Source organism: Amblyraja radiata, chromosome 13 (genome assembly GCF_010909765.2).
Source record: "Amblyraja radiata isolate CabotCenter1 chromosome 13, sAmbRad1.1.pri, whole genome shotgun sequence".
NCBI lineage: Eukaryota > Metazoa > Chordata > Chondrichthyes > Rajiformes > Rajidae > Amblyraja > Amblyraja radiata.
Window position 1 is genome coordinate 26,989,071 of NC_045968.1, and position 23,144 is coordinate 27,012,214.

A 23,144-nucleotide genomic window follows, 5' to 3' on the forward strand; every position below is an offset into this window, starting at 1 on the left:
CCCATTTCTGTTATGAACATAGATGGCAGTGCCTATTAGCATGGATACAATCAGATTACTTGGAGTTTGGCATAGCAAAATGTGAACGCTGGCACTTTTTATAAAGTGATGCCACTTTACAACCAATCATATTACAGGTTTAATTTCATGACTTGCCTTCTCACTCTCACAGACGTTTTTAACAGTGTTGGCCGGACCAAAATCTCACTTATGTCTCCCTTGGATATCAGTTGATCATGTTTGTACCCAAGCCAAAATAGTAAGTCGTGCTCACAGCAGAAATATGCAGTGTCCACCCGTTCCTTGTGGTGATACCTATGAGGAGAGTAATTCAGCATCTATCGGGAACAAGAGGAGCTGGATAACGTTCACAAAGGGACTCTGGAGCTGTGGCACCAGGATGACAATGTTGAATCCGTTGGGATGTTAATGGTATCCCCATGAGGAAAATGGGTAATGACCACAGGTAACTTTGAACAGTTCCCATCAGGAATAATAGTGTCCATCAGAGCATGTGAGATTGACGATCAAAACTTTAATGCAGTGCCCATCAGGGCAATGTGATAGTGCCATACATGAACTTCAAGCAATGTCCATTGAGTCTTTAATGCAGTGCCCTCCAAGTCATTCTGGTAGCAAAGATTATAATTTTTATGCATCACTTATCAAGGCCAGCAGGCCATAGACAGTAGACAAAAGGTGGAGGAGTTGGCTATTCGGCCCTCCGAGCCAGCACTGCCATTCAATGTGATCATGGCTGATCATTCACAATCAGTACTCCATTCCTGCCTTCTCCCCATATCCCCAGACTTGTTATCTGTAAGAGCCCTATCTAGCTCTCTCTTGAAAGTATCCAGAGATCTGGCCTCCACTGTCTTCTGAGGCAGAGAATTCAACAAACACACAACTCTCTGTATGAAAAAGTGTTTCCTCATCTCCGTTCTAAATGGCTTACCCCTTATTCTTAAACTGCGGACCTTGGTTCTGGTCTCCCTCAACATCGGGAACATGTTTCCTGCCTCTAGTGTGTCCAAACCCTTAATAATCTTATATGTTTCAATAAGATCCCTTCTCATCTTCTAAATTCCAGAGTATACAAGCCCAGCAGCTCCATTCTCTCAGCATATGACAGTCCCGCCATCCCGGGAATTAACCTTGTGAAACTACGTCGCACTCCCTCAGTAACAAGAATGTCCTTCCTCAAATTTGGAGACCAGAACTGCACACAATACTCCAGGTGTGGTCTCAGTAGGGCCCTGTACAACTGTAGAAGGACCTCTTTGCACCTATACTCAACTCCAACATGCCATTCACTTTCTTCATTGCCTGCTGTACCTGCATGCTTACTTTCATTGGCTGATGAACAAGGACCCCCAGATCCCGTTCTACTTCCCATTTTCCCAATTTGACACCATTTAGATGTTAATCTGCCTTCCTGTTTTTGCTACCAAATTGGATAACTCACATTTATCCACATTAAAATGCATCTGCCATGCATTTGCCCACTCACCCAACTCATACAAGTCATCCTGCATCCTCATAGCATCCTCCTCACAGTTCACACTGCCACCCAGCTTTGTGTCATCTGCAAATTTGCTAATGTTACTTGTAATCCCTTCATCTAAATCATTAATATTATATTGTAAATAGCTGCGGTCCCAGCACAGAGCCTTACGGTACCCCACGAGTCACTGCCTGCCATTCTGTTCGGGACCCGTTAATTCCTACTTTTCTTTCCTGTCTGCCAACCAATTTTCTATCCATGTCAGAACTCTACCTCCAATACCATGTGCCCTAATTTTGCCCACTAATCTCCTATGTGGGACCTTATCAAATGCTTTCTGAAAGTCCAGGGACACTACATCCACTGGCTCTCTCAAGTCCATTTTCCTAGTTACATCCTCAAAAATTTCCAGAAGATTAGCCAAGTTAAGCCTTTGTAAATCCATGCCGACTCGGACCTATCCTGTTACTGCTATCCAAATGTGCTGCTATTTCATCTTTTATGGTTGACTCCAGCATTTTTCCCCACCACTAATGTCAGGCTAACTGGTCTATTTTCTGTTTTCTCTCTCCCGCCTTTCTTAAAAAGTGGGATAATATTAGCTACCCTCCAATCAACAGGAACTGATCCTGAATCTGTAGAACATTGGAAAATTATCATCAATGCGTCCACAATTCCTAGAGCCACCTCCTTAATGAACCTGGGATGCAGACCATCAGGCCTTGGAGATTTATCAGCCTTCAGTCCCATCAGTCTACCCAACACCATTTTTTTGCCTTATGTGGATTTCCTTTAGTTTCTCTGTCACCCAAAATCCTCTGGCTAGTACATCATGAATACTGTTTGCATCGTCCTTAGTGAAGATAGTACCTGTTCAACTCATCTGCCATTTCCTTGTTCCCCATAATAAATTCACCCTTTTCAGTCTTCAAGGGTCCAACTTTGATCTTAACTAATTTTTTCCTCTTCACATACCTCAAGGAGCTTTTACTATCCTCCTTTATAATCTTGGCTGGCTTACCTTCGTACCTCATATTTTCTCCCCGTATTGCCTTTTTAGTTTTCTTCTGTTGACCTTTAACATTGCCCAATCCGTTGGCTTCCCGCTCATCTTTGCTATGTTGTACTTCTTCTCTTTTACATTTATACTGTCCCTGACTTCCATTGTCAGCCACGGTCGCCCCTTACTTCCCTTGGAATCTTCAGTACATAGAGAAACATACAGTTGGAGGCAACCCCTTTTCCCAATCATAGGTACAGAACAGGCGTCAGTATATTAAAATAAAACAGAAACCTCTTCAGAAGCCAGACTTAATGGCAACTCTTTGGAATGAACTGATCTGCACCTTCTGTATTATTCCCAGAAATACCTGCCATTATTGTTCCATTGTCATCCCTGCTAGGGTATCTTTCCAGCTCCTCCTTCATTGCTCCATAGCGTCCTTTGTTCAACTGTAATACTAACAGCTCCAATTTACCCTTCTCCCTCTCAAATTGTAGATTAAAACATCATATTATTGTCCATATCTCCTAATGGCTCCTTAACCTCAAGTTCCCTTATCAAATCAAGTTCATTACACAGCACTAAATCCAGAATTGCCTTCTCCCTGGTAGGCTCCAGTACAAGCTGCTCTAAGAATCCATCGTAGAAGCACTCCACAAATTCCCTTTCTTGGGGTCCAGTACCAACCTGATTTTCCCAGTCTACCTGCATGTTGAAATCTCCCATAACAACCGTAGCATTACCTTTACGACATGCCATTCACATAACTCATGATTCAACTTGCACCCTATATCCAGGTTACTGTTTGGTGACTTGTAGATAAGTCCCATAAGGGTCTTTTTACCCTTACAATTCCTTAGTTCTATCCATACTGACTATACATCTCCTGTTTCAATGTCACCCTTTGCAAGGGACCGAATTTCATTTTTCACCAACGGAGCTACCCCACCCCCTCTGCCCACCTGTCTGTCTTTTCGATAGCATGTATACTGAATATTCAGTTCCCACCCCTGGCCTTCTTGCAGCCATGTCTCTGTAAAGAGCCTGTCCCACTTAGGCGACTTCTTTTGCGAATGCAGGCGACTGGCATAGTCTTGTTGAATCGCCGAAAAAGTGAATGTATCAAACGGATCCTATGACCATGTAGAAGACATCCTACGACTATGTAGGACAAGCTACGACTATCTACAATTTAATTGCCGATGCAATCGTGACTGACCCAATAGTGGGGACTGAAGGCGACCACCTTCAACTTACAGACGACTACACCCACGATTACAGAAAGCAAGCTACGACAAACTACGACTGGCTACGACTCTATAGTCGTAAGATCACCTAAAAAATGACGTTAGATTTTTCAAACATGTTCTTTTAAATTCAGTGCATTGCTTGTTTTAGTGTTAGATTTATCGAAATGTATAAAAATGGTCTTTAAAATTCAGTGTATTGCTTGTTTCAGTGTTAGATTTATCGAGATATATAAAAATAAATGCCTTTTAAATGCAGTGTACTTGAAATGCTTGCGTCTGTTTTTTTCATCGAAATAAATGTGAAAAGTCAAACTTTAAATACAGTGCATTCCTTCCTTGCGTTTGTGTGTGTTTCAATGATCTAAATACATGAGAAATGAAACATGAGATATAAGTGATGACATGAGGGAAAAATAATGATATTCATACATCAATTTGAGGTTAAAATTCAGGGGTTTCCTTTATTGGTAAAGAAACATACAAAAGTCTTACAAACAAACAAATGTTGATAACAGCCTGGTGGGTAGCGTTGAGGGTTGTGCCCTGCACCTATGCTGAAGCCGTCTCCTCAGAGCCATGTCTCACACCGTCTGATCCACTGAAAGAAAAATTGCGCAATGACGTGCACTGGAATGACAGCGCATTACGTGCTGCTGTTTACATACCTTTTTTTTCTCAATGAGCCAATTAAATTGACTGGTCAGCAAAGGTGATTAACTAAGACTACCTACAACGACCTACGACGCCACTTCGACTAGACCTACGACTACAAAAGTATCGATTTTCTCCATGGCGACCAATTTATGGTCACAGAAAAACTTTCAACATGCCTACGTGCACAACACGTTGAAAACATTTTGGTGACCAAACTGAGGCCGCGACTAGTTCCCAGAATGCGGGAACTCCTCCCGACCATGAAGGAGAACACCTGCAACCATCTGGCGACTATGTGACGATCTTGTGGTGAGCGCAGTCTCCTAAACTCGCCAAATATTTTACCTTAGTGGGACAGGCCCTTAATTCTGGCTACATTCCGGCAACATCATACTTGCCAATTTCTAACTGAGCCTCAAGATCATCCACTTTATTTCTTATACTTCATACATTCATATACAACACATTGACTCGGGTATTCACCTCCGCTCTCACTCCCGTCCCTATTGGCCCTGACCTTACTCTCTTATCCCTTCTCAAACCTTCCTTCCCATTAATCCGGGAGCCTTTTGAACTTCTCCTGTACTCACTTGTCCTTTAACTCCCTCTTCATACTTCCAATTTGTCAACCCCCCCCACTATATAGTTTAAACCCACACATGTAGCCCTAGCAAACCTGCCTGCCAGAACGTCGGTCCCTCTGTGGTTAAGGTGTAACCCGTCCCTTTTGTACAGGTCACTCTTACCCCAGAAGAGATCCCAGTGGTCTATAAATCTAAATCCTTGCTCCCTGCACCAGCCCCTCAGCCACACATTCAGATCCCCTATCTCCCTGTTCCTGCCCTCTAGTATGGGGTACTGGAAGTAATCCAGAGATAACCATCCTAGAAATCCTGCTTTTCAGTCTTCTTCCTAATTCTCTAAAGTTGTGTTCCAGAACCTCCTTCCTCTTCTTCCCGATGTCGTTTGTGCTGAAGTGCACAACTACTGCCAGCTGTTCACCTTCCCTCTCGAGGATGTTCTGAATTTGGTTTGTGATATCTTGAACCCTGGCACCAGGGAGGCAATAGACCATCCTCAAGTCTCGCCTGCCTCCACAGAATCTCCAGTCCACACCTCGGACAATGGAGTCACCCACCACTATGGCTCTGCCCGACGTCGGTCTGGCCGGTCTTATCTCATCTCCAGGATTGGAGCCATCAACCTGTCCGCTGCTCAGACTGGAAGCGTCGTCTCCCCCGACAGCTCCAAAGGGGGCGTACCTGTTTTCATTAGCCACAGCCGCCTGGGTCTCATGCACTCCACGATTACACCCCTTTCTCTCAGTCACACATCTTCTTTCTTCCTCTATCCTTGGAGAGCCAACCTTGCTGTAGGTCCTGTCCAGGAAACTCTCGGTATCACGGATGGCCCTGAGGTCATCCAGCTGCTTCTCCAGTGCCCCAACACGGTCCTTCACGAACTGAGCCTGGACATACTTACCACAGTTGTAGCAGCCAGAAGCTCCATCCATGTCCCTGGCCTCCCGCATCCTGCAAGCATCACATTGAATCATCTTACCCATCATGTGTTCACCGCATCCTGTCCTCTCCAGCTTTTGGCGTAGTCTCCTCTCCTCAGCCTACTCTCTGAAGACTGTCGAGCCAAAGACTCACAATTTTCTTTCAAGGCCGCTCCCCCACTGGCCGTTCCCCGAGAGTAACCTTGCTGATAAATTGGCTGATAAATTGCCTAATTGGACAATTTAAAAATCAAATTCCTCAGTTTTAAACTGTTTTTCCCTCTGGCTCACCTTCTTTACCACACACTTTTCTCTCTGCTTCTGATTGATTGCTGCTTCTCCGAGCTCCACGTAACGATCTATGTTTCAAATATTCAGCCAGACTTTTGCACAGTGGACAGCCTTCTCATTTGCCACTGCTAGGTCTTCCAGGCAGCATTGTTCACCAAGAAGTTGGCATCTTAGTAGGTGTGGCATGGATTGTACAGATGTTATTCGTTCACATTCTGTGTCTGCCACATCTGCATAGCCCCATTTGCTCATATTGGTCTTGCATCAACCCATCTCTATACAAATCCTATTGAAGAACATCCAGGTCTTCCACACACCTGTGACCAGGTGGTAGCTGTTCCTTGGTTGGGAATTGCAATTTTTATGTGGTGGTGGTGTGAATATGCAGGGATTGGGGTGCTTTAAGAAATGGCAGGTGTCTGTGAGACATGGCTTCACTGTTGGTGACATTGTAGGGAGCTGGAGACCCAGGAGACCCAGCTGTTGCCACCAAGTATCGACCTATAGAGACATTTCAGGAAGCTTCTGCCCATGTGAACTACTTGTTGCCACTAATTCTGGCTCCTGAAGAGGTTTCTATTTTGTGTCAATATACTGACGCTTGTCCTGTACCAATGATTGGGCAAAGGGGTTGCCTCCCACTGTATGTTTCTCTATGTTCTGAAGATGTTTCTTCTTTGTTTCTGTATCTTCCCATTGATACCTGTGATTGGTCTGGAGGGGTTGCCTCACTGAAGATATGTCTACTTTATTTCTATGTACTGAATATGTGCCATGATTGATCTAAAGGGGTTACCTCCCCATGTATAGGGGTATAAAGATGATTGTTTAGTTGGGGTGTTGTCTTTCTTCTGTTCTGTTTGCACGAGGCTGCTGAGGGCTCGAGTGAGTGGATCCGAAATCACCCCACTGGTGTTGAATAAAAGTGTTTGGACTCCAGTGCTTTACTCAGTGTTTTACTGACCCAGACTAGGGGGTAAAAGAACCAGAATTAACATTTGGGGGCTCGTCCGGGATCTCAAAGGATTGTCAACGCGAGTCTGCGGCTGAGGATCTGAATCATCTCGGATCGCAGGAGGAGAAATATAGCCCTCGGTGTAAGTAGTTTTGCTACATCGGTTTTCCCCGCTCCGCTAATCTGACAATGAATTGGTCATTCGATGACTTGTGCGTGGAATTCACGCCGAGATCAGTCAACGTTAGCCTGGCAAGCACTGGTAGTAGGATTGGTATTGGGTCAATAGCACTGGGTTACTGAGGGTCAGTAAAATTAATTACTGAGTGTTGGTCAGAAGACCATGTAATTACTCTTATATTATAGTTGCTTGCTTTTGCTTATGTGTGTATGATGGTATAATTTACTCTTGTATTATAGTTGTATGCTCATATGTTATATTATAGTCTGCTTTTGTATTATAGTTGTCAGTTGTATATGCTCTTGCTTAAGTGTGATTTTGCTTTTGTTTTATAGTTGTATATGTTCTTGTTCAAGTTCGCGTGATTTTGATGCTATTGGTTAAATTTGTGTGATTCAGTTTGGGTGATTTTGTTATTAATAATAATAATAATAATAATAATAATAATAATAATAATAATAATAATAATAATAATAATAATAATAATAATAATAATAATAATAATAATAATAATATATCTTTATTGTCATTGCACAGAGGTACAACGAGATTTGGAATGCAACTTCTATCCGATGTAATAACTTATTTAGCTAAAAATGTAGACACCCAGAGAAACAAGATTAAAAGAACAGTTAAAGCAGTGTAAAGTGCAAATAGGTCTGTGCCGGGTCAATGTGCGACGTGACCATCTGAGGGAGACAGTTCATGGGGGGGCATTCAGCAGGACCGGTTCAGATCAGCTAAAGCTCTGGGAATGAAGCTGTTCCTAAGTTTGGAGGTGCGGGCGTAGAAGGCCTTGTAACGTCGGCCGGATGGTAGAAGTTCGAACAGACTATTGCAAGGGTGTGAGAAGTCTTTATGAATGCTGATGGCCTTCCTGAAGCTCCGTGTATTGTAGATGCCCTCCAAGGCTGGTAGCTGTGTCCCAATTATCTTCTGCGCTCTGTGGACGACCCGCTGAAGAGCTCTCGTCTCCGCCTCCGTGCAGCTGAGATAGCACACAGAGATGCCATATGTTAGTATGCTCTCTGTGGTGCAGTGGTACAAGGTTGTCAGCAGCTGTTGGGGCAGACCAGTCTTTTTCAGTGTTCTCAGGGAGAACAGTCGTTGCTGTGCCTTCTTGACCAGCACAGTGGTGTCGGTGGACCATGTGAGGTCCTCTGAAATGTGTGTGCCAAGAAACCTGAAGCTGGACACTCTCTCCACACTGTCCCCGTTGATAAAGATTGGAGCGTATTCCCCATTATGTGACCTTCTGAAGTTGATGATCAGCTCCTTGGTCTTGGAGGTGTTTAGGGACAGGTTGTTATCTGAGCCCCAGTCCGCCAGGTTCTGCACCTCCGCTCTGTAGTGTGTTTCATCATCGTTGGTGATCAGCCCGATCACCGTTGTGTCGTCTGCAAACTTGACAATGGTGTTGGTGGCGAATGCAGGAACACAGTCGTGTGTGAAGAGGGTGTAGAGCATAGGGCTTAGTACACAGCCCTGTGGTGTGCCGGTGCTCAGGGTGAAAGTGGTAGACAGGTACGGGCCCAGTCTCACTGCCTGCGGTCACTCCGTCAGGAAATTCAAGATCCAGTCGCATATCGACGAGCTGAGGCCTAGCTGGCGGAGTTTGGTGGTGAGCTTGGTGGGGATGACCATGTTGAAGGCAGAGCTATAGTCTATGAAGAGCATCCTCACGTACGTGCCCTGTCTGTCCAGGTGAGTCAGGACAGTGTGAAGAGCCAGAGAGATGGCATCCTCTATGGATCGATTTGCCCTGTATGCAAATTGATGTGAGTCCAGTGAGGCAGGGATGCTGGATTTGATGTGTGAGAGGACTAGCCTTTCAAAGCACTTCATGATTATTGGTGTTAAGGCAACCGGACGGTAGTCATTCAAGTTGGTGATTTTTGTCTTTTTCGCAACGGCACTATGGTAGCTGACTTCAGGCACTTGGGGACCATTGCCAGAGATAGAGACAGGTTAAAGATCCTGGTGAATACCTCAGCCAGCTGTTCAGCACGGTCCTTAAGTACCCTTCCTTGGACCCCATCAGGGCCTGCAGCCTTGCATGGATTGACCCTTCGCAGAGCGCACTGTACATCCTGTGTGCTCAATGTTAAGACCTGTCCCTCCGCCATGGCCGGGGTTATTCCACTCCTGGTGGTGTTGTCAGTTTCGAAGCGGGCAAAGAAGGTGTTAAGCTCGTTGGCCAGTGTGATATCACTGTGGGGGCAGGCAGGGCTGCCCTTGTAGTCAGTAATGTCCCTGACACCCTGCCACATGCTTCTGGTATCCGCGGTATTGAAGTGGTGTTCCACGCTTTTCCTGGGGATATCTTTGGCCATTTTTATATCTATGTTCAGGTTTGACCTGGCAGCACTATATACTGAAGTGTCACCAGATTTAAAGGCATTGTTGCGTGCCCTTAGTGGATTCTGTACCTCCTTGTTCATCCACGGTTTCCGGTTTGGGAACATCTTTATTTCCTTGTCCACTGTGACAAACTCCACACAGCAGTGGATGTGTACTCCTCTAAGTCTACCTCTGTACCACAGGTTGACTTTTATGCAAGCAGGTCCCAGTCGGTGCAATTGTATTGTGATTGCTTGCTCCCTTAAGGAGGTAATATCACTTTAATACGTTGTGTGATTACCGTTATAATTTACAGATTTAAGACGCTTTGTGGATTGTGTGTGAATTGTGTGTGGACCCCGCCTATTACTCCCTTAAGGAGGTAATGTTGCTTTAATACGCTGTGTGAATTGTGTGTATGGGCCCTGTCTACCCCGTTTGCAAGGAGATAAGTGTGTGTGAAATACTTGCTGTATTTTATTGTGTGTAGGTCATTGGCTGAAATGGGTAAACATCTAGATACTGCTACTGATCCCGAGAGTCCGTTACAAATATTGTGTGCTAAGTATCCCGATGAAGCAAAACAATTGAAGCAGTTGTCCGGAGCTTTGAATTTAAAAAAAATAGGCAATGAATTGTGATCTGACGGAGGAGTTGGAACCTTGGATGGTGTGAAATACATAGAGAAGATAATTTGGAAGTATCTTCCAAATATTGTTGCTAAGGAGCTTATCGGTCTCTTGAGAAACCAAGAACAGAAAGAAGCTGCAATGTTAGCAAATTGGCAAGTAATGGCTCTGACACTGAGGATTAATCAAACGTATGGATACACTGAAAAGAAAATTTACTTGTGTTCATAAGGAATATAAGGAATGGGAGTACAAACGGACCTCGGATGGGTTAGAAAGAGATAAGAAAAAAACAGAGTGAAGGTGGGAGTTAATGATTATGTTAACAAGCTACAAGAAACTGCTGGATATTAAACAGGAGTGTACTACTGCAAAGCAGGAATTTGCAAACAACTTATGTCCGATGAAAGTGGTGCTGTTACGCGATGCTGCACGAAAATCAGAATGGTGAGAAGCTCTAGGCTTTGCTATGGCCTCTGACAGAAACTGCAAGAGAGAGGGCGGATCATTGAGATGCTTAGCACTGTGCCTCAAATGTACTGCCTAACTGTTGTAGAAGTAGTAAGGCGGAAAATGTTCACGAAACATTACAGGGAGTGGGCCAGTGCTCTTGTAAAAGGTGGAAAACAACTTTAAAAAGCAGTTTGGGCTAAAAGGGAAACATTTGGAAAACTATTCAGAAGATCGTTTCTTAGCAATCGCTAGTTTAAGGGACTTGACTCATGCCCACCATGTTATTTTATTCTATGTTATGACTGCAAGGCACGAAATTTCGTTCAGACTGAAAAGTCTGAATGACAATAAAGGATACTTTTACTTTTCTTTACATTTTCATATCTTATTGTCAGAACATTCTCTCTCACAGAAACACTGAAACACAGAAACACAGCACACCCATAAATGATAAAATCTCCCTTTGGGCACTCCCACCTTTCATAAAGTATGTTACGCAAACAGAAACTCAAGATATCAAATGCCAAATTAAACGACCGAGGACAGTCTCACGGAACATCTTCACTGACACTGCCAGTTTAAAACAGGTGAGTGACAAAGCTCGTAAACATATTTACTTTGGAATTATACTGTACTTTGTTTCTTATCCTGGAAAAATAGCATTTTATTTGTCATGTTTTCAGGTTCTGTTGATATCTCCAAATGGAAAGTGATCTGTGGAAAAATATAACAATGGAATGTCCAGAAATCCTCCAGCTGCCAAACATTTAACTCCCCATTCCCATACTGACCTTTCTGTCCTGAGCCTCTTCCACTGTCAGAGTGAGGTCACACGCAAATTGGAGGAACAGCATCTCTGATTTCCCTTGGGCAGCTTACAACCCAGGAGTATGAATATCAATGTTTTTTCTAATTTCAAGTGATCCTTGAATTCCCTCTCTCTCCATCCCTCTCCTACCATAGTTGTCCTGCTAGTTTCACTGTTCTTACCCCTTTCTTATCTCCTCTTCCACAGCCAACAATGGACCATTGTGGTATCCACTGTAACTGGGTTGTCAGTGCCGGATCTGATTTATTCTGCACTTTTACATACCTCGTTTCCCTCTCCCCTGACTCTCAGACTGAAGAAGTGTCTCGACCCGAAATGTCACCCATTTATTTTCTCGGAGTGGCTGCCTGACCCGCTGAGTTACTCCAGCATTTTGTGTCTCTCTTCAGCTCGCAACATGCCTTGGTAGTTTATGAATGTCTTATCCTATATTCTTGATTTCACCAACTAGCCAAGTCAATCAAGAAACAAAATTTGTATTTGTGCTATCATTTTCATTGAAGAGAGACATAAAATGCTGGAGTAACTCAGTGGGACATCTCTGGGGGGAAGGAATGGGTGACGTTTTGGCTTGAGACCCTTTTTCAGAGTCTGAGGAAGGGTTTCAAGAAGCATCTCGACCTGAATCCTCACCCAGTCCTTCTCTACAGAGATCGTGCCTGCCCTGTTGCGTTACTCCAGCATGTTGTGTCTATCTTCGGTTTAAACCAACATCTGCAGTTCCTTCCTACACTATAATTTTAATAACCAGTTTATTTTCTGTCATTTATATATCTTGCACCCCTGCAGCCTTCCCCTTTCTGTTTTATTTTCTCCCTTGTGTCATTTGCAGTCCGCACTCGACACTCGTGCTGTTCTCCAGTGTGATTAAAATTGTCTACAAGAAAAGTATGATTGCATCAAAGCAATTGATCCAAAGGAACAATAAGTGTAGTGTGAAGAAGGGTCCCCACCCGAAATGCCACTTAGCAATGCTCACCAGAGATGCTGCCTAACCTGCTGAATGATTCTAGCATTCAGCCTATATGACATTTATGTCAAGCGAGAACTTCAACAACACATTAAGCATCCAATATTATATCAACATTTGTGTACAATATTTCACATCAATTGTTTCCTTTTAAACTAAATTTTCCCTAATCGCGTTATAAATAAGATTTCAATGGTTTGACATCTTTCGATTTTGCTCTATAGGAATTTATGGTAGCTGACTGTTTTACTACCATATACTTGAATGTAACAAATAATGTATTGCTGAAGCCAAGTTAAAACAAGGGGCTTTTTAGATATTTTTCTTTCCATCGGGATGATTATGGATCTGAATGCTTTAATGACCTTGATGTCAAGCACAATTTTAAGATGCGGTGTAGAAGAGAAATTATACTTCATTGGTGTCATGGGATCATAGAAACATAGAAACATAGAAACAAAGAAAATAGGTGCAGGAGGAGGCCATTCAGCCCTTCGAGCCAGCACCGCCATTCATTGTGATCATGGCTGATCATCCCCTATCAATAACCCGTGCCTGCCTTCTCCCCATATCCCTTGACTCCACTAGCCCCTAGGATCAGCACTACGTTCCATGACAAAGGAGCGATAGAATGTTCTAATTCATTTTCTTTCTCTCTTAAAGGGCTTTCTCATGGTGCGACCTGACGCAAGACTTAACAAGAGTTTAACATCGTGGGAACCTCCTGCGATAACAGTACGGCATTCGTGGACCACCGAGGACTTCCGTGGCGCTAACGGCAGGTAGTCGTGTAACTTTGTAAGGTCGGGAGAAAATTCAAACATTTTTGAATTTCTCCAAGAGTGACTTGAGCATTTTTTGGTGAGCGTTGCAACATTGTATGAACGCAGATGCCAGTGCGATATCCGTGCGATATCCGTAATGACTCTTGCGGGTACCGTGGGAACTCCTGCGAACAGTAAACCCGGAAGCTTGACAGAGGGGACATAAGGTGAGTAAAAAAGGTGGTCTCAATATCGCCAATGGACCATGTGTCCATCGAGGACGTCCCACCTAATTGTCATTGTTTGAGAATCTTTTTCACAGTAAGACTTGCAGAGATGCCTCTCAGAAAAGCGCAAAGAAAGGGGTCAAAGAAAGTCAGAAAGTTTTTAGCCATGCAGGTAAATGAGGAGGAGACTCAGCAAGAGAGACAGGTGGAGAGGCAAGAGGAGATGCCAGAGATACCACTGCCTGTAGGCTCCTTGGAGCAGGGAGAGGGTGATCAAGGTGGATTTGAGATTGCCTCCCCAGTAGCTGTTGCCTCCCCAATAGCCTCAGCAGACGATAACATAAAGGGAAGATGGCAGAAGGTAAGGCCATATAACTTCAACAGGGAACAAGAGGGGGAACTGGTGGAGTGGTACCAATGCAATGAGATTATCTATAACATGCAGTAGTGTTCCTGTGGTCGGCTACCCATCAATATAGCTGTCCTGCCACGACACACTCCCCAATTGTGAATTGTAGTAAGCGCAGAGATGGTCTCTTTGCTCTTTCACACTGGATGTGCCCGAGTTACCTTTCAAACGCTGCAGTGAGACCATTTTCAACTTGTTCGCACCACTTCTCCAAGCACCTAGTGTTACTTCCCCTGTGTCACTGTCCACTATGTCACCGTCCTGGATGGATGTTGCTGATCCAGCAGCTGCACCTCTCATTCGGATCAGGTTGTGCAGAACACATGCTACATATACTATACTCTCCACATTCTTGGGCCTCTGCTCCATTGTCTTGAGCAAGCATCTAAATCTGTTTGCCAAGATGCCAAAATAATTTTCTACTACCCTCCTGGCCCTTGACAGCCTGTAATTGAAGATCCTCTGTTCCCTAGTTAGATTCCTCTGTGGATATGGCTTCATAATCCAGGGCCGTAGTGCAAAGGCTTCATCAGCAACCATCGCATATGGGATGTCCGGGCTGTCTTCTCCTGACAGAGGTTCTGGATCAGGCATGCCTGCTGTTCCACCTTCCATTTTCTTTCCAAGCCAGGTTTCTTTCCAAATCCGGCCATCACCAACACTTCCAGGTGTGCCCACATCCACATACAGGAAGTTGTAGTTATAATCAACCACCGCCATGAGTACAATTGAGTGGAATTTCTTGTAATTGAAATAATTTGAGCCACCTACGGGTGGTTTACGAATTGCCACATGCTTGCCATCCAAAGCCCCACATGTGTGAGCAAAGTTCCACCTGTTTTCAAACCCCAGTGCAACTCTCTTCCACGCATCTGGTGTACTGGGGCATTCCATCACTTCAGCTGAATAAAATTGGATGATCGCCTCACAGGTTTCTCGGACAATACCACAGATGCTGTTGGTGGCGACAAGAAAGTTGTAAGATAGACTTTTATAAGAATCGCCTGAGGCCAAGTAGCGGAGGGTGATTGCTATGCGCAACCCTGGTTCCAGTGCCTTTCTCATTACAGTGTCAGTCTTCTTCAGCAGAGGTCCCAAATTATTCTTTAACTCATTAAAGAGCTCGGGTGAAATTCTGACAATGTTTTTGAATGCACTTTTATCCTCTTCGCACAGCACATTAAGCAGTTGCTCATATTGTCCAAATTGAGGTCTCCGTTGAAACATGGGCTTAACCCAGTGAGACTTCCTCTTAATTCTCTTTTTAATTAATCTCACCCTTCTGCCTTCACGCAAGCGTTTTCGATGCACATGTTGCGCTAATGCATACAGCGCGTCAATGAAAATAACAACCAGCCTGTACTCGAACCAACTTTGTATAGGCATGTCTACAAATGAGCCAATTCTACGAACGGAGGATATTTATATAGTGTGTGAAAAAAAGAGACATCATTTGTGCCACGTGATTAACTACACTACAGTCCACGATGTTCATTCACGATTAATGGGAAAGATCAGGAGACGGACAAGTCACTCGCACAAATGACAGAATTGCCGAGTACCGTGGGAATTCTTTAGCTAACCCCCGTTATATCGTGCGGAACTCGTGCTGGAACACGACCACTTCACTCTGGTGACATCTTGCGTCAGGTCGCACCGTGAGAACCGGCCATTATAATTCCAAAACAAGCTTTGGAGCTTGGAAGAATTTGTGAGGCAGGACTAATGTGAATAGAAGCACGTCTTGGTGATTTGAAACTTCAGAGAGAATGCTCTGAGAATGTAGGCTTGAAAGTGAGGACATAAATACTGAAGCTTAAAGGAATATGAGAATTTAAGGAATTAAGGTTAATAAAATGGAATTATAAAGGATAAACTTTTTAACCCCAACGGGAAAATATCAAATATTAGTGGACATAGTTTAAAGCGACAGGGGTCAAGTTTAAAGGAGATTTGCAAAGCAAGTTTCTTTTACACGCAATGTGCTGCCAGGGAGGTGATAGAAGCATTCACGACAGCAACATTTCAAAAGATTTTAGATAGAATCATGAAGAGGCAGGGAATAGAGGGGTTTGGACCATGTGTAGGCAGATGGAATCAATTAGATTGGCTTCATGGTACAGATATTGGAGGCTGAAGAACCTATTCCTGTGTTAATCTATGACTGTTAATTAGTTTTATCTGTCGTGATTAATCTGTTAATTTGTTAATCTGTCGTTTTCACATATTACCTACCCACATATCTACTGACTCCTTCTCCCCTGACTCTGTTTGAAACAGGGTCTTGACCCAAAACGTCACCCATTCCTTCTCTCCAGAGATGCTGCCTGTCCTGCTGAGTTACTCCTGCATTTTTTGTGTATCTTTGGTGTAAACCAGCACCTGCAGTTCCTTCCTACAGTGTTAATTTGTTAATGGGTTCAACCAAATTGATATTGCCTTTAAATTCATTGTAGTTTAGCATTAATAACAGCAGTAAAAGATAGTGTTGAAGCTATACAAAACAGTCTGGCCCCAGGAGTCAATGATTTCTTGCACCTCCAAGCAATCTGGCGCAGTATTGATATTTTAAGTCCATGGGGGAGGGAGGATAATGACAGAGCATCCTCGTGGCAAACCCTGGAAGCAACGATGTGATGCACTCTGTGACTCGTCGGGCGACAATTCTTTCAATATGTTGGGCGTCGACAGAAGCCAACACCCAGCTACATCGTCTGACACACGAGCGAACGACGTTCAGGGGAAGGATATGCATTTGTCATTCGGTTTAACCACTGCTGTAGAAATGTCCTTGGGGACTTCCTCTTCTGAGCTCTTTGGTTCAAGGTTTTCAATGAAAATGTTGTCATGTTCATGTAGTAGGTGAGACTGGGAAGAAATGTGAAAAGAGAAATGGCGTTTATCTAGGTTCTCTTGTAAGGAAGGGTTTCTGGACAAGGGTTATGTTTTGAATAAAAATGCCCACAGTCGTCATTCTTACAAGGCTGGACTTGTATGCGCTTTAATAGAAAGTGCAAGATTCTTGATTGAAATGTAATATCCTCCAGGGTCTAATAAGGTGTTTGAGGGGTCATCCTCTGTACTTTACGATCTTCCACTGAAAAGTCACCCCTAATTTCAGTTCCTATTTCTTCCAAGTCACCACGCTAACAATATGATTAAAATACTTAAAGGATTGGACAGGCTAGATATAGGAAAACTGTTCCTGATGTTGGGGGTGTCCAGAACCATGGGTCACAGTTCAAGAATAAGGGATAGGCCATTTAGGACTGGGATGAGGAAAAAGTTCTTCACCCGATAGTTGTGAATCTGTGGATTTCTCTACCTCAGAAGGCAGTGGAGACCAATTCACTGAATGTTTTCAAGAGAGACTTAGATTTAGCCCTCAGGGTTAAAGGAATATAGGGATGTGGGGAAACAGCAGGAACAGGTTACTGATTTTAGATGATCAGCCATGATCAAAATTGAATGGTGGTGCTGGCTCGGAGGGCTAAATGCCCTACTTCTGCACGTATTTTTCTATGTTTCTATTGTAGATCAATCACTATTGCTGATTTGATCCATGCCTGGTTTTGCTATTGCTGACCGAATCCATGATCTATGCTGGTTTTCCACTATGCCATCAGGTGGTATGCGATTAGCTAAGCGCGGGCTTCAATATGATCTATGATGCAGAACTTTAGGGAGGTAACGCCATACTCTCTGTATGTTGTTTGAATAAAGTACTTTTTATGAAGTTTAACGACTTATAGTTGTCATTGCTTCATACACTATGTGTAAAAATCAGCATTTCAAAAATCTCGTGCAAAATGATTGAAGCTTCTGAAAAAGAAAATATTACTGTTAGCAAAAGCAAGTTTTAGGATTGTTTCCCAAATATTTTAGTCTTCCAAAATACCAGTTTCGAATTCACAATTTAAAAATACCCTAAACACCAGTTTCTCCAAATGTTCAAATGTCTTTTATATGTTCTAATTGAATTTGCCGTAACTATTTCACCTGGAAGACTTTCAGGGAACTATGTGTTGGTATTCCTAGACTCCCTCTGCTTGACAACACAACAAAAATACCTTATCATTTACTGTGACGTTCCAGGCTAGATTTGACTTCCCAAAATACAACCACCTCATAGGTTCACAGCCATGGGCCCAGTACTGATCTATGAGGCACACACTCGTCACAGGCTTCCACCCTTCAGCAACAAGATTAATGCTCTGGCAGAATTAAAGCTCACAAACCTGTCTGACAAGGAACTGGAGAAATCTGATGAAATGTTATTGACTGAAAATGTTGCTGCCTGCCCTATTAAAATTACTTCTAGCATTGTTTTTCACTTAAGGTAGATACGAAATGCTGGAGTAACTCAGCGGGACAGGCAGCATCACTGGAGAGAATGAATGGGTGTCGTTTCAGGTCGAGACCCTTCTTCAGACAAGGAACTGTATTGTTTCAATGCCAGCTGCCAAATAAAATATCTCATCCCTCCCTCCATCCAAAAATCGAATGCCTTTATCACTGATCTTTCATCCTCAGGCAATCCTACCTCCACGCCTCCACCCTCAATGTGCACAGCAGATGTCCACCGTCTCCCCAAGATTCACAAGCAGGACTTGCTAACACAACATCTCTGATGCTGGGGTGAGCTGAGTCAAACAAAGAGAGTATGAGGCAGAAGGTATTAAATTCTGGATGGTCGGTCAGGTGCTGTTAATCCCAACAGGGTTCCCAACACTGCTATCTGCTGTTGTTGTCAGTAATGAATCTTTCCCGATATAGCCATCAGAGCCTATTTTACTCCTAGATTCCACTGGCACACTCAATCCTGGTAATACAAATGTTCAGTTCTAATTGCTTGACAATTGTTGTCTTTTGAAGTTTCAGATTTCTCAACATGCTTCTAATGAAAGCTATCAAAAAAAAAGAGGCTCCTCCACACTGTGGGAATAATATTTTTTGATTTATTAATTCACAGGAGCCTGTGGAGAAACACCTCATTGCCACACCATGAATCCCATTCGTCGCATATTTATCATTGTCTTCATAATGGGAGCTAGTGTTCTGCTATATGTATGTTGGCATATGAAAACACAACAAAATGTTCAAAAGAACATGGTAAGAATGTCACACGTGGAAGATGAAGCTCCCATGGATGATCCTCGTCCACTGCTAAATCCTGGGATTATTTTTCTGGAAACGTCAGACAATGTGGAGCTGAAGCCATTGGTGATGTGCTCAGTGGAGTCTACTGCTCGTCAAAACCCAGATAAGCCAATCTATTTCTTCATGAAGGGGTTCAGTGGCAACTTGAGCCAATATCCAGAGCCGAAGTACAGACTCATCCCGTTGCTCTCCTCAATGAAGAATGTTGTCCTTCTCCCTTTAAACGCTACTCAACTATTTGATGATACTCCATTGAAATTCTGGTATCAAAAGGTAACCAATAAGAAGAAAGTGTGATGTGTTACATTTTGGGTCGTCAAACCTGAGTAGGACTTTCTCAGTGAATTTTAGGGCCCTGGGGAAGGCTGTAGAATATAGGAAGATAGGAGTACAAGTACATACATCACTGAAAGTAACATCATAGATGGACAGGGAGATGAAGAAGGCTGTAGACATAAAGATAGACACAAAATGCTTTAGTAACTCAGCGGGTCAGGCAGCATCTCTGGATTGGAGGAATAAGTGGCATTTTGGGTCGAAATCCTTCTTCAGACTGAGAATGGGGGGAGAGAGTAACTATGAGTATGAAAAGGTTCAAAACAAATCTAGGGCGGCACCAATGACCAAGCAATTGTGTAGTCCCCAATGATCATTTTTTTGGCTGTGGGGAGGTGATAACGAAGAGACATGCTCGTCTACATCAGTGAATACATTAAGGATAGGATGTTGATGATGTTGCAGTTATTCAAGTTGGTGAGGTCCCACCTGGAGTTTCACGTTTTGTTTTGATCACCCAGGAAAGATTCCATTAAGTTTGATTGAGCGAAGAAAAGCTTTACGATGATATTAACTAGGAAACAAGGACTAAATTATTGGAAGAGGTTGGACAGGCCAGGAATTTGTTCTTGAAGCAAAGGAGACCGAGGGGTGATCTTATAGACGCGTCTAAAGTCATTATGGACATGCATCAGGTGAATGCACCCAATAGAATCATGAGGACTGATTTTCCACACAGTGAATGGTCTGTCTATGGATGAGCTGGAGGCAGCTACTGCAAAAGCACTTAAAAGACATTTGGACATGTACATGATAGGCAGGGTGTGCATTGACTATTTTCTTCCTGGGAGTAAGTTGGCTCAGTCTATCTGAAATTTGCATCCAATTCTGGTCTCCCTGAATGAGGAAGAATGAATACACTAAATGCAGTGCAGTAAAGTTGCTTCCTTGCATGGCAGGTTTGTAGTATAACAGAAATTGAGCATCTTGGGCCAGTGCTCACCTGAGATTAGAAAACCTACTATTCGTAAGGTGCTTGACAGGGTAAATGCTGAGGATGTTTCCCCTGACTATGTGTCTATATTAAGGAGATGACTATCTCCAAATAGGAATTTGGTAATTCAGGATAAAATTGAGGAGGAATTTCTCTCGTCAGAGCTTGGTGTGGTGAATCTTTGGGATTTTCTGCCAAATAAGTCAGTGAATGTTTAATGGTTGGGCATCTATAAAGCATGAATAGATAGATTTTTAACTATTTGCAACTGCAATATTCAATGTTTAAAATAGATATTAATGACCACTGTGTTGTCTGGATTATAGACAATAGACAATAGACAATAGGTGCAGGAGTAGGCCATTTGGTCCTTCGAGCCAGCACCGCCATTCAATGTGATCATGGCTGTTCATCCCCAATCAATACCCCGTTCCTGCCTTCTCCCCATAGCCCCTGACTCCGCTATTTTTAAGTCCTATCTATCTCTCTCTTGAAAGCATCCAGAGAACCTGCCTCCACCACCCTCTGAAGCAGAGAATTCCACAGACTCACCACTCTCTGTGAGAAAAGTGTTTCCTCATCACCGTTCTAAATGGCTTATTCCTTATTCTTAAACTGTGGACCCTGGTTCTGGACTCCCCCAACATCGGGAACATGTTTCCTGCCTCTAGCGTGTCCAAGCCCTTAACAATCTTATATGTTTCAATGAGATATCCTCTCATCCTTCTAAACTCCAGAGTGTACAAGCCCAGCTGCTCCATTCTCTCAGCATATGACAGTCCCGCCATCCCAGGAATTAACCTTGTAAACCTACGCTGCACTCCCTCAATAGCAAGAATGTCCTTCCTCAAATTAGGGGACCAAAACTGCACACAATACTCCAGGTGTGGTCTCACTAGGGCTCTGTACAACTGCAGAAGGACCTCTTTGCTCCTATATTCATTTCCTCTTGTTATAAAGGCCAACATGCCATTCGCTTTCCTCACTGCCTGCTGTACCTGCATGCTTACTTTCATAGACTGATGTACAAGGACCCCCAGATCCCGTTGTACTTCCCCTTTTCCCAACTTGACGCCATTTAGATAGTCGTCTGCCTTCCTGTTTTTGCTACCAAAGTGGATAACCTCACATTTATCTGCATTAATCTTCATCTGCCATGCAACTGCCCACGCCCCCAACCTGTCCAAGTCACCCTGCATTCGCATAGCATCCTCCTCACATTTCACACTACCACCCAGCTTTGTGTTATCTGCAAATTTGCTAATGTTACTTTGAATCCCTTCATCCAAATCATTGATGTATATTGTAAATAGCTGCGGTCTCAGCACCATGCCTTGCGGTACCCCACTAGTCACTGCATTGGAACATGTCAGTCAAAATAACAAAGTGCAAAGGGTGCATAGAAGATTTTTAAGGAAGTTATCAGTTCTAGAGGTTTTGAGTTATAAGGAGTGGCTGGATCGGCTGTATATTTCCTCATTTGAATATAGGAGGCTGAGGAGTGACTTCCTTGAGGTTTATCACATCATAAGAGGCATCGATAAGGTAATGAGCCCAGACATCGGTGTGGTGGCACGTACTGTCAAACTATTTAAGATGGATCTCGGTAACCATGTGAATCACCACGGATCTATTGTAGATAAATGGGGGTATCATCGATGAGTGCAGTGATCGGGTGGATGTGATTTGACAAAGTAGTTGCCTTTTTAACCGTATGACTCTCTATCTGTCAGAAACAAGGATGAAGAAAGGATAGAGTTGTTTCCTTCCTAGTGGACCTGGCAGCTTAACATCGATTGAGGGATATGACTGAAGGTTTAGAAGGAATTGAAATGAAGATAATGTTTCTTTCTCCATTATATCACAGGTAATCCCAAAAAAAGAAAAGTATTGGCTCCATGTGTTTGCTGATGGCTGTAGAGTTGCAATGTTGTGGAAGTATGGGGGCATCTACCTGGACTCTGACATTATATCTATGCAGTCTGTGCCAATTGGCAACTTTACAAGTGTACAGCTCTCAAATTCTATCAGTAATGGTGCAATGGGTTTCTCTCACAGGCACCATCCTTTTCTTTGGAATTGCATGAAAGATTTTGTGGCCAACTACAATTCATATATTTGGGGTCAACAAGGTCCTAAACTGATTACCCGTGTGCTGAAGAGATGGTGTCAGATGGATAAAGTCAGTGCCTTCATTGGCAAAGAATGCAATGGCATCTCCTTATGGATCATTGATCGATTCTATGCCATCTCTTGTCCAGCTTGGAAGAAGTACTATGTTCCCTGGAAAATGAAGGACGTGGAGCGTGTATTTTCTGCTTCGTATGGAGCGCATGTCTGGAATTACATGAATTCCAACAAAAAAAAGAACGTTATTGTTGGAAGTGGATCATTAATTGAAATTTTTTTCCAGTTATATTGTCCAACTACATACAGGAATTTAATTTGAATAATAGTTTGGCGATTTAGGACTTTGTATTGTGCAATGAGTGAAATAATTAACCCGACAGTCACAATGTAAAATATGCGTAAAACACATTTGAGGATTATTAAAACTTGTGAAACATTCACTTCACTGTTACACTTATTTTTTTCTGACAACTTCTTCGGATCTGGATACACTCCAATTCCCATGTCCAATTTAAATTAGAATCAAACACCAATTGACACAACATGTCTCTTCCTGGCACACTCCATTTTTTCCCACTAACACACTCCATCTCTCCCACTGACATAACCTCTCTATCACTCACT

General features: G+C 43.2%; 1 protein-coding gene across 3 annotated transcripts; it reads left to right on the forward strand.

Moving 5' to 3' along the window:
* Positions 1-1,237: 1,237 nt before the first annotated feature.
* Positions 1,238-23,143, forward strand: LOC116979749 (alpha-1,4-N-acetylglucosaminyltransferase-like). Of its 3 annotated transcripts, XM_033031515.1 has the most exons (4): positions 1,238-1,242; positions 14,081-14,083; positions 18,933-19,393; positions 22,258-23,143. In XM_033031515.1, exons 3-4 carry the CDS (start codon positions 18,965-18,967, stop codon positions 22,837-22,839), a joined length of 1,011 nt encoding a protein of 336 aa, XP_032887406.1. In that variant the 5' UTR covers positions 1,238-1,242; positions 14,081-14,083; positions 18,933-18,964; the 3' UTR covers positions 22,840-23,143. The 3 variants fall into 3 exon arrangements, 2 of the variants coding, with proteins under 2 accessions (XP_032887406.1, XP_032887404.1); XM_033031513.1 differs by lacking the exons at positions 1,238-1,242; positions 14,081-14,083 and adding an exon at positions 11,251-11,348; XR_004413770.1 differs by lacking the exons at positions 1,238-1,242; positions 14,081-14,083 and having other exon boundaries at positions 18,767-19,027; positions 22,258-22,278.
* Position 23,144: the final 1 nt, after the last annotated feature.

Coding starts and splice junctions, on each gene's coding strand:
- LOC116979749 (XM_033031515.1), top strand. CDS start 18,965: ATGAATCCCATTCGTCGCATATTTATCATTGTCTTCATAATGGGAGCT. Junction 19,394..22,257: donor TGAAATTCTGGTATCAAAAG/GTAACCAATAAG, acceptor ATTATATCACAG/GTAATCCCAAAAAAAGAAAA.